At 36.5% G+C, this 17,326-nt stretch overlaps 1 protein-coding gene across 1 annotated transcript in view; it reads left to right on the top strand.

The window, feature by feature from the left end:
- LOC109820845 (ABC transporter A family member 2-like) overlaps positions 1 to 17,326 on the top strand; it is a 20,659-nt gene that overhangs the window by 1,258 nt on the left and 2,075 nt on the right. The window contains exons 2-12 of the mRNA XM_020387037.1: positions 677 to 908; positions 3,722 to 3,891; positions 4,005 to 4,190; positions 14,626 to 14,721; positions 15,438 to 15,632; positions 15,727 to 15,886; positions 15,967 to 16,205; positions 16,298 to 16,415; positions 16,506 to 16,582; positions 16,690 to 16,779; positions 16,856 to 16,999. Coding sequence (XP_020242626.1) covers positions 677 to 908; positions 3,722 to 3,891; positions 4,005 to 4,190; positions 14,626 to 14,721; positions 15,438 to 15,632; positions 15,727 to 15,886; positions 15,967 to 16,205; positions 16,298 to 16,415; positions 16,506 to 16,582; positions 16,690 to 16,779; positions 16,856 to 16,999 — 1,707 coding nt within the window. The remainder of the gene's footprint in view (positions 1 to 676; positions 909 to 3,721; positions 3,892 to 4,004; positions 4,191 to 14,625; positions 14,722 to 15,437; positions 15,633 to 15,726; positions 15,887 to 15,966; positions 16,206 to 16,297; positions 16,416 to 16,505; positions 16,583 to 16,689; positions 16,780 to 16,855; positions 17,000 to 17,326) is intronic.

Below are 17,326 nucleotides of genomic sequence, written 5' to 3'. Positions count from 1 at the left end.
CAACCACCTCAAACAAAAATTCACTACTTCAGCACCCACATGTTTTTGTGTCGCGCACGCATTGCCTGAGCAAGAAGGCTAGTTTTCCTTGAAAAAAGGTAGTGCTAAGTTTTCTATACATGAGTAGTGAAATTTCTCTATTTGGTTTTCTAAAATCTATGATTTTCTATAAGAACTCTAGATGAATGCACTTTGAAGAACCCACTGCGCTGGTGTAGGTTGGATATGATTCTGAAAATTTACAAACATTTGAAGAATACCATAACCATGTGAATGGGGCTGGCATGTTAGCAATTTTTGTTATGTTTGTGCAATTTTTTTTTGTTTTCCCTTCTGCAATAGACTATGATTGTCTTCATTAAACCTCTGCTAATTGTCTTTCCTACTAGCTGAGCAAGTAAACACTGACTTCTTTTGATGGAATATTATTGGTATGAATTTATGAATATTCTTTATGTGTTTCTGCTTTAGCTTCATGGTATTTTTGATATTTTCTATTTATATTCTCTTGTATTTTTGGAGGATACTTATCCCCAATCAATTGATATCCGAAAGAGAAAGAAATATATAATTAATATTCGCACTTAAATGATTAAGATATTGTCAAAATACTGAGTGAGCAGAGATTACTTTAATTGGCCGATCAGGAGTTATAGTTTGCTTGTGAACTCTGCAGGTTAAATCCTTTCGAACTCCAAAAGAAGTTGATACTTGGCTTTTAGATAACCCCCTGCGCTGTCCTGGTGCTTTACATTTTGTGGAAAAAAGTTCAACTGTTATAAGTTATGGCGTCCAGACCAATTCCACTAGTGTGGCCAAGCGAGGTCAATTTGAGGACCCAACTTTCAAATTTCAAATTCCTCTACAAATTGCAGCTGAGCGTGAAATTGCGAGGTCATTACTTGGAGGTGCTTTTCTCTATCCACCTCCCTTTTTACGTCATGATGGAAACTAATGAAAATTATTCGTAGAACTTCTTCTGAACTTGATGATTCTCTTTTGTTCAATTACCTAAATGGTTTGGGAAATGAAGCACATCAATCTCACTGAATTTACCTGGTGTAAATTTAAGAATTCTTAGACACACATATTTAAGGCTCTATTTTAGCATTACTGTTCTATTTGTGACATGGCATCTTATTTCAGTTTTTCAGTCTGTTTCATTCACTGGATAACATTGTGCACCTGAAATTGAGATCTCAAGCTTGAGATCTGAGGGACAGAGCTAACAATTCGAACAGTTTACATCTTTCATAATTGATATTAGCATACCCCTCAATCGTCCCAAATTTTAGAAAGAAAAGCCTATAAGTTGGAAGATGTGTTCACCCCTTACCGCTAAATTATTTACTAATATATCTGAATTTTTCAGTTATTTTTAAAAGACAAGGAGTTTTCCGTTGATAAAGTTAAGGCCAAATTTTACTTAAATACTGTAAACTTTTGCCTTTCTGTCACTTATATACCACAAGTTGTAATTTTTAGCAGGAAAATATCATAAGTTATTTAAAAAAAAGCATCAGTACTCTCAATCATGCAAACACCAAAAAATTTCACTGTTACCATGTGACACTGACGTGTTGATTTTACACCTTTCTGACCATTAAATGCTAACATATTTATAATGTCACACTTATTTGAGTTTTCAGCCTAAAAAACACATAAACGACAAAAATACTTCACCCCAAACGCGTGCAAAAGCACGTGTTCCAATTAATTATAAAAAATATAGATTTGTTCTATATTAGTCCCCCAAATCTTTCATGTTTTGATATTAGACCCCAAAGTCATCATATTTTAAAATTAATCCTGAAATTGATGTCCTCTTCAACTGACCAGCGTCGTTCTTGCTAGAGAGGGTTATTAGGAGGCCGATTTGTTGATCTTTTGCTCATTGGCTAGGGTTTCAGTAGGTTCTTTTTTCTTGGATTGGAGGGTGGAGGGTGGGAGATGGGAGGATTGAGGGGAGTTGAGGTTAGGGTTTGGGTGAGGACTGGGTTTTTTTTTCCTTGGATTGGAGGGAGGGATGAGATTTAGGGTTTGGGGATTGGGCTAGGATTTGGAGATTTGGGTTAGAAAATCCATGGTTGAGAGAGATTTAAGGGACTAATTTCAAATTATGAAAGATTTGGAGGACTAGTGTTGAAAAAACCCTTAAGTTTATAGTTAATTAGGATACATATGCAAAACACGTACCTTAGTTAGGGTAAAATGACCAACTCACGTATTTTTTAGGCTAAAATTTCAATTAGCTGTGATATTGCGAAGATACAAGTAAAGGTGGTATTGACAAAAAAAAACTGAAGGTTGTGGACCAGTTTTGAAAGTAGACCTTTTTAAATATTTTCGACCCAGTCCTAACTTAATTATCATTTTCGACCTAGTTTCATAAAACTAGGTCGAAATTGGTGAATAAAACTTCATGGGATTGGCAATCCCGTGAAGTTTTATTCAGCAATTTCGACCTAGTTTCATGAAACTAGGTCAAAATGATAATTAAGTTAGGACTGGGTCGAAAAGTATTAATAAATGTTTAAAAGGGTCGGTTTTAAAAAAAAATCCTAAATATTGTAAGTATCAATTTTGACAAAAGTAAAGTTGGTTTTCATGTAAAAACTCTTAAATTTATCATTAGACATATCCCAACACTTTTTTAAAGTAAAATTAAAGTAAGTTCGAAAAAAATTGGTTAATTTAATAGCAAATTTAACAAATATTGATAGTTATAATGCTCTAAAATTAGCATGTAAATATCTTAGAGAAACATTCGGGTAAATTTTTTTAGGTTTGAACGATTGGTGATGCTAATGTGCCAATTTTCTAACAACTTATGGTATTTTCTGCAACAAAATGCAACTTGTGAAGTGGAAGGGCGGGGACACTTTGTGGTATTTAAGTGCAATTTAGCCTAAATTAAATGACAGTGGTTTACTTATAAGGCTACAGGAGCTTTTTTTCTGTGTAATTTATCTTTTTCAAAAACAAGGTTTGATTTGAAGACGTACACAACAAGGTGAGGAAGTTCAACAATTAGAAGGATATCGAGAGGAGGAAGAGATGGCCGTAGAAGAGAGAAAAGACCCTCTACCAAACTTAAGCCTCATACATTGTCAACAATGAATTGGATCCTCAAGCATGCTTTAATAATACATCAGAAGAACAAAATAATCTAGACCATAGGCATAACCAGCAAAAAGCTTAAAAGCAAATTGGCCACATATTGAATCAGTTATCATATCCTGCTCAATATTACTCTCACCTATCTTTATTTAACCCGTCAAGGAATTGAGATCAGTGTAATACTTGCCAAAACTATAGTCACAAGAAGAGCAAGACATGTATCCCAACTATTAAGGCTCACAGCTACATTCTGCGGCTTATCTAATTGCAACTAGCACTTCGATTATTATCATATCATCAAGTTTTTCCCAAAGAAATAGAAGAAAAAAATGGTTGGTGAAAGTTTAGAAAGTTGCCTTCAGGACTCAAATACATAAGCTGGCTGTGGATTGTTTATCTGATGGTATAAATTCATGTCACAATGGAGGATTGAGACATAATCGTAGAGGGCATTGTTTCTCGTCTAATTTCTCCCTTCACAAAAAAAACCACAGCTTATGAATGTATGAACTTCTTGCATGTGCCAAGAATTTAAGATGATGCTGATTGATGAAGTCATTTCAATTTTAATAAATTAATCTCATACTTGTGCTTCTTACAGATCCAAACTTCATCTGGACTGTTGGATTCAAAGAATTTGCTCATCCTGCCACTGAAACTTCCTCTTCCATGGAGACTTTGGGGCCAACTTTTTTCCTTGCAGTTGCTATGTTTAGTTTTGTATTTCAAATTAGTGCTTTGGTTGCAGAAAAAGAACTCAAGCTCCGTCAGGTTTGTTTGATCTTTTCACCAATTCGAGAAACCGTTCTTTAAGATGAGATTCCACTAGTGTTTCTCAGAAAATCCAATATGCCTAAGATCAAGACTTTGATGGAATTTTGCAGGCTATGTCGATGATGGGCCTTTATGAATCTGCATATTGGCTGTCTTGGCTTACATGGGAGACATTGCTGACGCTTATTTCGGCACTTTTTACTGTACTCTTCGGGATGATGTTTCAGTTTGACTTTTTTCTGAAGAACAATTTTGCAATTGTATTCCTCGTCTTCTTCCTTTTTCAGCTTGCTATGGTAAGTTTCTATGTTGGCCAATTTCTTATTATTTATAACTAGCAAGCACTTCCAACGTGACGCTGGGCAGAATGGAGAATTTAAGCTCTATACGAACAAATCAACGACTTTTGCTCAATGATCATAACTGTTATATACGTCTCGTTGATTTCAACTCTGAAATAAGATTCAGCATGACAACACTCAGTTTAGCATAGATAAACTGGAGAGAATAAGACACTACATCATATTATCAACACCGCATTACATTTGAGTAGGAGGAATATTTTGCTCCTTTTTACATGTCATGCCATTTCAAATTCTCACATACTACTTCCAAACATAAGAAGTTGATGTCGAAACAAGATCGCAACTGTGAAATCTAAAAATTTTATAATGATATCAAGAGAATACATAGAGTTGTGTAGAAGAGCCCATCCATATAGAATGAAGTGATAGCAACCCACACATAGCAAATTTCTAAAAATAACCAAATTAGGTTTAACAAAATTACCACAAAAGAAAGTCAGATAAATGGTTCATAACTAACATGAATTTAATAGCACCAAGTAACAAAATAAACACAAAAGAAAAGCCTAACTATAAAGTTGTCATCGTCAGTTTCCATCATAAGTTGTATTAGACATAACTTAACCCTTACTTACATTACATAACTTAAACCTAACTATATAATCTGTCATCATCAGTTTCAGTGGCAATTGAAAAAATCCAATGCAGTGGCTCCTGCAATGGTCTTAGTCTCTCTTGCAAATTGGAATTCAGTTCCATTCTTTGTACAAACACGTGCACTTCCTGTAGAAGCACACTCTCGACTCATCCATGCAAACTTCATGTCTCTCCTCTTGAGGTCAAATAAACACGCAGCCTCCAAAAGGAGATTGTGGCTGTACAAAATCAAGCCAACAAAATGAAGAAGTCAAAAAATGAGAGGGCTTTCGGTGGCTTGTTGACAAAGAGAGGGGTGGCCGAAGTTTAGGGGAGCCGTCATTGTTGACAAGAGGGGGGCATGGAAGCTATAAAACCCCCCTCTCCTTTCACTTAAATCATCATCAGAATCAATTAGCTTCTGAGAGCTTGAGTGAGATTATTGAGAGTGATTGAGAGAGCTTGAGAGAGATTATTGAGAGAAGAAAAAACAATCAAGAGTGATTTGTTGTTTGTGAGATTATTGAGTGATTATAATCTCTATTTGTACTATCTCTCCCTCTATTAGTGAAATCTATCCCCTCCTTGCCCCGTGGACGTAGGCACATTGCCGAACCACACAAATTTGGTGTCTTGCTTGTGTGGTGCTTATTTTTTGTATTGATTTGTGCTCCTATCTCGGATTTGATTTTGATTCTGTTGCGCACAACAAGAGGTATCAGAGGTCCAGGTTGGCTTGAGGTTCAATTTAGAGGATTGGAGGAGAAAGCTAGGGTTTTTACAAGAGATTTCATCTTCCAAGGAGTGGTGGAGAAATCAATTGGAGGATTCGGTGCAGATTCTCGTTTGGAGGTACAAACCCTAATTTTGCTCTTTTTAATTCAAGTTGTAGTTGTGTAATTTAGAGATTGGATTGTCAAAATGACCGAAGCAAGTACATCGGGATCGTCCTTGACTAAGGCGATACAAAGGTCGAGCATTAACAATACAAAAATTGATGTTCAAAAATTTGATAGCAAGATAAATTTTGGTTTGTGGAGATGTCAAGTGATGGATGCATTAGATGTCCAAAATTTAGATGAGACTCTTGAATTATAAGAGAAACCCGATGATATGGAGGATAAGGTTTGGAAGAAAATAAATAGTAGAGAATGTGGGGTTATTAGATCATGTTTTGACGCCGGGTTTGATTTATGATGTAATGAATGAAACATCGGTGAAACGATTATGGGAAACACTCAATGACAAGTATTTGACGAAGAGCATTGAGAATAGGCGTCATTTAAAGAAGAGTTTTTACCAATTCAAAATAAAGAGAGGAGTTTCCATTAGAGAACATGTTAATAATTTCACAAAATTACTATCAGATATGGCCAATGTGGATATCATGGTAGAGGATAAAGATAAGGCGATGTTATTATTATGTTCATTGCCAGAGGATGATTATGGTACATTTGTCCTTACAATGATTAATGATAGAACCACTGTCTGTTATAAGAAAGTGACCTCAGCATTAGTTAATTATGAGTTGAGAAGGAGTGATAGTGAACACTTCGAGAAGGCATCAGGGGATGCATTGACAGTAAGAGACCGTAGTTCAAACCGCTGTCCATTTAATTGCTCAAAATTGAAGCCAAGAGGTGGTCATAGAAGTGTTGGTAGGAATCAATGTGCTTTCTGCAAAGAAGATGGACAGTAGAAGAATAAATGCCCAAAATTGAAGGATAGAGCCGGGAAGAATAAGGGAAAAGCTATACAAGCTTCAGAGATGAATGTTGCTAAAATTAGTGGCGACAATTCAGATTCGGATTTTTCGAGCTACTCATGCCCTGTATTACCATTAGTGTGTTATGTCGACTCTGCGAAGTGGATGATGGATTCGGGTGCTACATATCACATTTGCTTTAGGAGGGATTGGTTCTCCAGCTTTAAGGAGTTAGAAAAAAGGGATATCATGCTCATGATTAATGATCACGTATGCCCTATTGGTGGTATTAGAATAGTTAAGATCAGGATGTGTGACATGGTGACTAGGGAGCTGAAGAAAGTGAGATACGTTCCGTAATTAATGAAGAACATCATCTCATTTAGAACTTTGGAGGCAACAGGCTATAGGATGATCTTGAAGAATGCAACTCTGAAGATCACAAAGGGGTCCGTGGTGGTGATGAGAGGTGTCAGGAAAAATAACATTTACTATTTGAAGAACATGACAGTAATAATGGGGTCTGGCAGCTTCGATTACCACAGAAGAGGATACTACCAGCTTATAGCACATGAGATTAAGACACACTAGTGATAAGTCCCTACAGGTATTGATAAAACAGGGGCTACTGAAAGGTGCAAAGATTTACAAGATAGAGTTATGTGAACATTGCATACTTAGGAAGAAGACAAAGGTAAAATTCGGCACCGTAATTCATAACACCCAAGGATTTTAGATTATATTCATAAAGATGTTTGGGGCCCCTCTAAGAACTCATCTCTTGGTGGGATCAATTATTTTGTCATTTTCATTGATGATTATTCCAGGAGAAATTAGGTATATACCATGAAGCATAAATATGAGATTTCGGATATATTTGTGGAGTGAAAGAAGAAAGTGGAGCTGCAGACAGGTAGAAATATGAAGGTACTTCATTCGGATAATGGTGGTGAGTACAAGAGTGATCAATTTCTATAGTTTTGTTAGGATTACGATATTAGGCGACACTTCACAGTTAGGAAGACACCACAACAAAATAGGGTGATCGAGAGATTGAATTGTACATTGCTGGAGAAGACACTTCACAGTTAGGAAGGCACCGTAATAAAATGGGGTGACCGAGAGATTGAACTGTACCTTGCTGGAAAAGATGTGATGTATGCTCTCACAGAGTGGATTGGCTAGATCTTTTTGGACCGAGGCATTAGTTTATGCAAGTCATCTCGTAAATAGGTTATCGTGCACTGTGATACATGGGAAGACTCTTATAGAGGTATGGTCTGGTTCTGTATCTAGTGATTATAATTTGATTCCTATTTTTGGGTGTCCAGCTTACTATCATGTGAATAATGAGAAATTAAATCTGAGAGCGAGGAAAGCAGTCTTTATGGGTTTTAGAGATAGAGTTAAAGGTTTTAAATTGTGGGATCCAGAAGAAAAGAAGATGATCATTAGTAGAGATATCACTTTTGATGAGGTTCACATGATGAGGCTTCGGGTCCCTCAATAGGTGGAGGAAGGTCAGACTAGTGGGATATCGCAGGAGGTGAAGAATGATGTGACTCTACAGACTTTAGATAGTACTGTATCTATTGAGGCTCCTACAAAGGTGACACTGGGAGGAGATATGACAGATGGGCAGGTGGAGGATACAGTAGATATTGGGACTAAAAACAAGGTCATGTTCAGGAGTCCATTGTAGCTAATAGACCAAGAAGAATTATTCATTGGCCAGGTAGGTATAATGATGTGATGATTGCATATGTTTTGTCAGTTGAGGTCATTTATGATTTGGTTCCTTCTACATATAAGAAAGCAGAGTTAAGCTATGATTCAATCAGGTGGAGGAAAGCTATGGAGGAGGAGATGCGGTCTCTTCAGAAAAATATCACTTGGAAACTTACAAAACTATCAAAGGGTAAGAAAGCAATTGGATGCAAGTGGTGTATGCAAAGAAAAATGATCTTCTGATAGGGACATTCGATACAAAACCAGATTGGTTGCCAAAGGGTATGCCCAGCTTGAGGGCATAGATTACAATGATGTATTCTCATCTATTGTAAAGCATTCGTCGATAAGAATACTATTAGCATTGGTGGCACAGCTGCATTGGATTTGGTCCAGATAAATGTAAAAATAATATTTCTACATGGAGATTTAGAAAAGGAGATATATATGTCACAACTGATGGGTTTTAAAGCTGCAGACAATGATGATTTGGTACAATGTTACATTAAACGTTGGGCGCTTCTAGGCGTCGGGCTTGACGCCCAGCGCTTAGTCGCCCAAACGAGCGCCTAAATGGTTTCTGGGCGTTTTTTTTTTCTTTCTTCATTTAAGTAGTGGTCGATGAGGTTTTGTTGAAGGTCGGAGGAGATAGTAGAGGTGTTCATATTTGAAGGTTAATGGAGTTTGAAGGACGTGTAGGCTACGACACATAAAATCACAATCAATGCCTACAGGATGCAATCCACGTAAGCAGACAATGCTCCCCTAAACGCTCGTAAAATCTAGGTGGGCAACCTAAATATCGCCTAGGCGTTAGGCGCTAGTTAGACGGCCTAGGTATCGTCTAGGCCTAGGCGTACACCTAAGCGGACTAGGCGGAGGTTTTTTAAAAACAGTAATTTGGTATGTAAACTAAAAAAATCTCTTTATGGATTGAAGCAATCATCACGATAATGGTACAAGAGATTTGATAGTTTCATGATTGGCCAAGGGTACACAATGAGCCCATATGACCCGTGTGTGTACATGCACAAGATACAAAATGGTGAGCATATTTATTTGTTATTATATGTTAACGATATGTTCATTGCTTTTAGGAATTCTTCAGCCATTAGGAAGTTGAAAATGAGTTGTCATCCGAATTTGAGATGAAGGACCTTGGAGAAGCAAAAAAGATATTAGGTATGGAAATTAAGAGAGATAAGATGAAAGGGAGGTTGAAGTTGATACAGAGGAGCTACTTGCAAAAGATACTGAAGAAATTCGGTTTTGACGGTAATACCAAGGCAGTGAGTACTCCATTAGCTCTCCACTTTAAGCTATCAGCTAAGATGTCACATGTTTCAGTTGAGAATCGTGAATACATGTCAAAAGTTTCATATGCCAGTGTTGTGGGTAGCTTGATGTATGCTATGATATATACAAGGTCAGATTTGTCACAGACAGTGAGCATGGTATCTAGGTACATGCACAACCCCGGGAAGGGTCATTGGAAGACCGTGAAGTGGATTCTACGGTATATCAAAGGTACCATGAATGTTGGTTTGGTATTTGAGAAGAATGGGAGAAATAGACAGGATTGTGTTGGATATGTGGATTCAGATTATGTTGGAAATCTTAACAAGCGTCGGTCTACTATTGGATATGTGTTTACACTAGCAGGAGCACCGGTATATTGGAGATGTACACTTCAGTCTACAGTGGCTCTCTCCACTACGGAGACAGAGTATATGGCGTTAATTGAAGCTGTGAAGGAAGCTTTGTGGTTGCAGGAGTTATTGGATGACTTGGGGATTGCACATGATACCATCAGGATAAATTGTGATAGCATGTTAGTTATCTATTTGGCAAAGAACCAGGTATATCATGCACGAACAAAGCACATTGATGTTAGATTCTATTTTATTGAAAATGTCTTGGATGATGGAGACATTAAACTAGAGAAGATCCACACAAAGGACAATCCGACAAATATGTTGAGCAAAGTTATCACTGGAGTAAAATTTGGTCATTGCTTGGAGTTGTTAAACATTCTTCGTTGTTGAGGATCTTTGGAGGCCATTTGGGTGAACTACGTGAGGCTTGAATCCTTAGGCAAGAGGATACGTAGACAGTCAGTTTGATGTAGGCAGTTTGATGAGTTGATACCGACACGATGGAAATTGTTAGAGTTCTCATTTGAATTCCCAACTTGTTGTGGATTAAGTACGTTGTTGTTGATTGAGTCCACTTCGTACTAGACGTAACAAGTTGGATGTTTGATATTGGGGTCGGCTCAGTTTTATTGGAAAACTTTACCGAGGTGGAGATTGTTGGGGTCAAATAAACGCACAGCCACTAAAAGAAGATTGTGGCTGTCAACAAAATCAAGCCAACAAAATGAAGAAGTCAAAAAATGAGAGGACTTTCGGTGGCTTGTTGACAAAGAGAGGGGTGACCGAAGTTTAGGGGAGCCGCCATTGTTGACAAGAGGGGGGCATGAAAGCTATAAAACCCCCCTCTCCTCTCACTTAAATCATCATCAGAATCAATTAGCTTCTAAGAGTTTGAGTGAGATTATTGAGAGTGATTGAGAGAGCTTTAAAGAGATTATTGAGAGAAGAAAAAATAATCAAGAGTGATTTGTTGTTTGTGAGATTATTGAGTGATTATAATCTCTATTTGTATTTTCTCTCCCTCTATTAGTGAAATTTATCCCCTTTTTACCCCGTGGACGTAGGCACATTGCCGAACTACGTAAATTTGGTGTCTTGCTTATGTGGTGCTTGTTTGGGTGTTGATTTGTGCTCCTATCTCGAATTTGATTTCGATTCTGCTGCGCACAACATCTCCATATATATGTGTGTAAGTTTACAGAAACAAAACATAAGCATGTATATCCAAGGAACATAGTACGGTGTAAACAACTACATGAATAAACCTAGAATGATATTATGGATGATCTGCTCCGTTGAACTTGATCTACATATTCTAAAACCCCAACACACCAAGTTTGGGATAAACATGTCGTTGTTTGACTCTTCATCCACTCGTATCAATTTTAACGGTTTTGAATGAATAGAACTTTTCACATGGCTCGACGGAGGATCAAACGACGATGGGTTTCACCCCAAACTTAGTGTGTTGGGGTTTTAGAATATGTAGATCAAGTTCAACGGAGCGGATCATCCATAATGTAGCTTAATCATGTGATTTTAGACCGCGTCCTTAGATGATTATCTAAGACATCACCTTAGGAACATTTTTCCCATATATTATATATATATATATATATATATATATATAGTATGAAAAATAAAAATAGAAAGAAATTACTTTCTCATAAGCACAAATTGAGAGAAAATAAATTAAGATGGTTTGGTCAAATACAACAAAGACCTCTTAGTGCACTGGTTAGAAAAAGTGATAATATTATAGTTAATGGGGCTAAGAGATCCAGAGGTAGACCCAAAAAGACTTGGTTGGAAACAGGTAGGAAAGATATGATTATGACTAACTTAATGTAGGAGATAACTCATGACAGAATTGAATGGATAAAGGCTTTGTTATTGTTATTGTTGTTGTAATATATATATAGAGAGAGTGTGTGTGTGTGTGTGTGTGTGAGTAAAACTCCTACCCACTTAAGTGGATAGGAAGCCTTGTCCACCAAACTTTTTATCCACTCATCTTGTCTCAAGATTTGTACCATCAAAAGATGTACAAATCTTAAAAGATTCTTCATATCTATCACGGATCCCAATGTAATATCAACGGTTAAAAAAATTGGTGGATGACTTATTCCTATTCACTTAAGTTGACATAAGCTTTTACCTATATATATATATATATATATATATTTTTATATATATATATATATATATATATATATATATATATATATGTGTGTGTGTGTGTGTGTGAGAGCTACAGTGCAACAAAGAAAGACATCACAAAACACCACCAAATTAGGACACATACAATAAAATGTGAAATCAGAAAAATAAACGCGAGAAATCTACTGGAAGACACTAAACAAACAAGAGTGAGCATTCATTCGAAAATGAAATTGTTTATCTAAGAAAATTGTACTGATATTTTGTTGATAGTTTCCGATGTTGACAAATCAATGAAAGGTATTCTTCCAAAGTTCCCTTTAATAACACATATATTTAGTGGATGCATTTGTAAATTCTAATGAGGATGAAAAGGGAACCATGTTCTCCTCAAGATGCTTGAATAGTCTATTAATAACCATAGTACCACATTAGATGGTTAAAAAAATTCTGGGATTGTAAGTTTCCAAAAACGCTAATTGGACAAGCGCACAATATGTAGTTAGATAAAACTGGTGGATCGAAGAAGACACAAAGCATCTTATAAGGCAAAGAAATATAAATTGAAATTTTCAAGTTTCATTATATAAATGTGATACATACATGTATACATACATATACATGTACATACATATACATGTGTATATGTATATATACATATATATATACATATATATATATATATATATATGTGTGTGTGTGTGTGTGTGTGTGTGTGTGTGTGTGTGTGTACGTGTGCGTGCGTGAGTGTGTATATAGCATATGTGAGGGTCTACGTTATTTGGGCACTTCTAATCTAAAGTCGTACGGATACTCGTACCTGTTGTGCTCTGATACCACTTGTTGGGGTTCGAGGAAATCCACGCAAACGCCGAGAGAAGGTCACACAAGATCAAAAATAACGGCACAAACACAAACAAACCAATTTTACGTGGTTCTGCAAGTAACCTACGTCCACAGGGCAAGAAGGTGATGAGTTTTCACTATTAGAGAGAGAGAGAGTACAAATATAGGTTACAAAATCACTCAAAACCTCACAAAAATCTCTCAAACAAAGCTCTGAAATCTCTCACCAAATCTCCCAAACATACAGCTCAGAATTCTCTCAAATTCCCCTTACTTATTTTCTCTTCTAAAACGTTCCATATATATATAAATCCTAAAACCAAAAACATACTAGGAATTCTAAAACCAAAAACAAAACATATTAGGAATCCTAATAACATGTTACCAAAACAGATTAGGAATTATGTTACCAAAACAGATTAGGAATCCCAATAGCCTGTTACCAAAACAGATTAGGAATCCTAATAACCTGCTATCAAAATAAATTAGAAAACATATTAGAAACCTGCTATCCAACAGTACATGTACCCAAGCTCCTTGAGCACTCATTGCATATATGCATATATTTATTTAGATATTTACTCAATTATACAGCATGTTTTAAATTAAAATGCTTATCATACATTTTCTGGACATATATCCTATACTTCATATCCGCTTTTTGAAACTCGTAAGGTATAGTTTAGGTTCCAAATTATAATTACGAGGAATCGTTTGGATGTCTAGTTTAAAAACTAGTGATTTTCCAAATTAATAACCCACATAGTAAAGAAACATAAAAGTATCATAGGAATTTTAGTTCTCATCCTTGTTATCATATAAATTATTAATTTTAATATATTGTATATGTGTATATAAATATTTATATAGTTGTGTCTCTGTACCCTACTTTTTACAAATTTATTCTCTCTTGTAACTGTATCCGTACCCTACTTTTTACAAATTTATTATCTCTTGTAATTGTATCCGTACCCATGCAACATAGGTGAGGGTACATTGTAATCACCAAAAGGAGTGCGGGAAAAATCAATGAATTAGCACTAAATGGAACTTGAAGCACGAAAAGTGTGATGACATTGTTTATTAGCTTAAGATAGCAGTAATTTTAATTTTTAGGATGATACTTATCCTTGAATTTGCTCTCCAGCTTCAGCTCTTCTTGTCTTTGATGTTGTTGATCTTTGAAGATTTTTTTTTTTTAGCGATGATTTTACTGAGAGATCTATTGTCTATTCCCTTTCATCTCTCCTTTTTCTCTCCCATACAAACTGCCAACAACTCCCATCATCCTCCTTTTTATTGTCCTCAAAAATGAAAATGGTTGAAATGGTGAATACACCCTCCCTTGTCCTCAAAAGTGAACAGCGGAAGCTAAAATTTGGCTTTCCAAAATATGCTCAGCCCAAAACCATATCATTTATGATAGAAATTGTATTTTTTTTTTTTTTAAAGATATCAGGTTAGGGTAGAAACGGAAAAGCAAAAAAGATCACCTCCAGATTTTAGACAGTATGTTATTATGGATTAGATTTGAGTCATTTTTGTTAAGCTTGTTGGCTTGCGATTTGCTTTTCTACCTTTGTTGATTAAATCATTGTCTATTGTATATCGGTTTCCATTGTTGGATCAGGAATTTAATTCCTACTTCTTGCGTGGATAATTTTTGCCAGATTCTGATATAAATAAAAATTTTCAGCTTGGTTTCGCTTTTATGATATCCACACTTATGAGCAAGTCATCTTCAGCAACTACTGTTGGGTTTGCGATTTTCATTGTTGGCTTCTTGGCGCAGGCAAGTTTATCAAACTAAATTGGTTAAATCTTTGGGTTAATTTCAGAAAATCCCCCTCAACTGTAAGGATGTCTCAGAAACCCTCAACTATTTTCATCTGAGAAACCCCCTGTAAGTTTGGGGGTGTTGTTGATGACCTCCCTCAGCTTTAAAGCTTTAATTTAACCTCTATGAACTTCTCTCACTTACCCCCCTAGAAGATTAGCATCATTAAGTCTAACATGTCATGTCACTAGTAGGTGACTTGGAAAAAAACCAAAAATGCTCCTAAATTATTAAAAAAAAAATTACCCTGAACTTTCAAAGGATGAGAGAAAGAGGTGTGTGTGTGTGTGTGTGAGAGAGAGAGAGAGAGAGAGAGAAAGAGAGAGAGAGAGAGAGAGAGGAAAAAAGCATTGTAAATTGGCAGTGGTCTTTTTACGATTGGGAGTTTCATTTTAACTGAAACGCATTGATTTCCAAAAGGATATTTCAGTCATTTAAAACAACATTTTGAAGGAACAACGACAAGGGGTTCGTTGAGAAAACTGAGAAAGATCAGGGAGGTTTTGTGAGACACCCCATAATTGAGGGGGGGTTTTGAGATACCCTTCATAGTTGAGAGGGGTCTTCTAAAAGTGACCCTAAATCTTTGATAGGAAATATGCAACTCCCTTTGCTGGTATGAGGAGAATCAAATGAAGATAACCACTGTCAGTGTTATTTACTGTTTGCAGATTGCTGGAGTTGTTATCTACACGGATGTCATTGAGAAGAAATATCAGATTTTGTGGTCTTTATTCCCTCCCAACCCTCTGGCGGCTGCTCTTAGGATGCTTGCTGCGGAAACAGCCACTCCTGAGGACCATGGAATTAGCTGGAGTAAGCGCGGAGAATGTGGTCCAAAGTCACCTGACTGTGTGATGACAATTGTATGCACAACTGTTTTTTTTTTTTTAATCCTTCGGAAGGTTGCATCATTTAAATTCTTTGACATTTAGATCTGAACCTGATACATGATCACAGGAAGATGTATTACTATGGCTCATTGCCACATTTGTCCTTTGGTTTGTTGTGGCACTATATTTGGACAACATCATTCCAAACTCTAATGGGGTGAGGAAACCAGTCTATTATTTTCTACAGCCCTCATACTGGACAGGGAAAGGTGGTGAAAAGGTTAAAGGTCAGTCATCGTCTGCCTAGTTTTGGAACTTTCGAAGCAAGAATCTGTGCTAACACTTCATATCTAATGTCTTTCTTCAGAGGGCTGTCTATTCAGTTGGGAGTCATCAGCTCCTTCATTGCAGGAGGTCACACCAGATGATGAAGATGTTCTTGCTGAAGAAACAACCGTGAGGAGACAAGCAAGTGAAAATGAAACTGACCCAAATGTCGCAGTTCAAATATGTGGCCTTGCTAAGACATATCCCGGCACTATATCATGCAGATGCAGATGCTGTAAATGCTGCTGTAGCAAATCCCCTCCTTTTCATGCAGTCAAGGTATGATAAGCTTGCTGATTTCGTCCTTAACATGAAGTTGAGGTATGATAAGTTTCTTCTCTCTGTGTATTATCAACCTTTCTTTTTTTCAGGGCATATGGGTAAATCTTGCGAAGAATCAACTATTTTGCCTTCTTGGACCAAATGGAGCTGGGAAAACTACTGCAATTAGTTGCCTAACTGGTATTACGCCGGTTACAGGAGGAGATGGTAATAATTTATTAACATTTTAGAAATATAGATCCACCACCATTATTCAATGCTGCCATCTATTGCTACTAACATTGTATCTTCTTGCAGCATTGATATATGGGCATTCTGTTCGAAATCCTATTGGTATGACAAACATTAGAAGGATCATAGGAGTTTGTCCTCAGGTGTCACTTTTTGTCATTCAGAATATTAAACTGAAATGCTTCATTGCAACCTTTTTAAAATTAGAAGACCAATGAGATTCGTTGTCTTTTTTTTTCATCTGTTGCAGTTTGATATTCTGTGGGATGCATTATCGTCTAGCGAACACTTGCATTTGTTTTCTAGCCTCAAAGGATTACCTCCTTCTACAATTAATTCTGTACGTGATTAAACTGATGAATCCTATCTTGATTTGTTTTCATTCTGAGGCCTATTGGAGACTGTTGGATATGCAGGCAGTTGAGAAATCCCTGGCTGAGGTAAAGCTTACGCGTGCAGCCAAAGTCAGAGCTGGAAGCTATAGTGGAGGAATGAAACGGCGACTAAGTGTTGCAATAGCCCTTCTAGGGGATCCAAAATTAGTTTTTTTGGATGAGCCAGTACGTAAAGTCCCTCTCATACAACACTTCTATATATTCTTTTGCGTTTCTTTTATATGTATCCCTTGATCATACATATTTGCAAAATTACCCCGTAAATCTCGCAAAACTACACCCTAATCATCAACTTTGTTTAAAAAAAAAGTCCCCAAATCAACAAATCATCAACTTTATTGGATATGACTATTTTATTGAATATTTGGACTAGTTCGTTGATACTTTTTTACTGTTTTTTTGATGTTTTAACGTTGCATCTAAAAATTAGCCTGTCAAAGTTGATGTTTTGTTGATTTGGAGGGGTATTTTTCTCTAAAACTGATGATTTGA

The sequence above is a fragment of the Asparagus officinalis genome, chromosome 8 (genome assembly GCF_001876935.1).
Source record: "Asparagus officinalis chromosome 8, Aspof.V1, whole genome shotgun sequence".
Lineage (NCBI taxonomy): Eukaryota > Viridiplantae > Streptophyta > Magnoliopsida > Asparagales > Asparagaceae > Asparagus > Asparagus officinalis.
The sequence above is the reverse complement of the archived record's forward strand: the minus strand, read 5'-3'. Positions and strand labels throughout refer to the sequence as shown.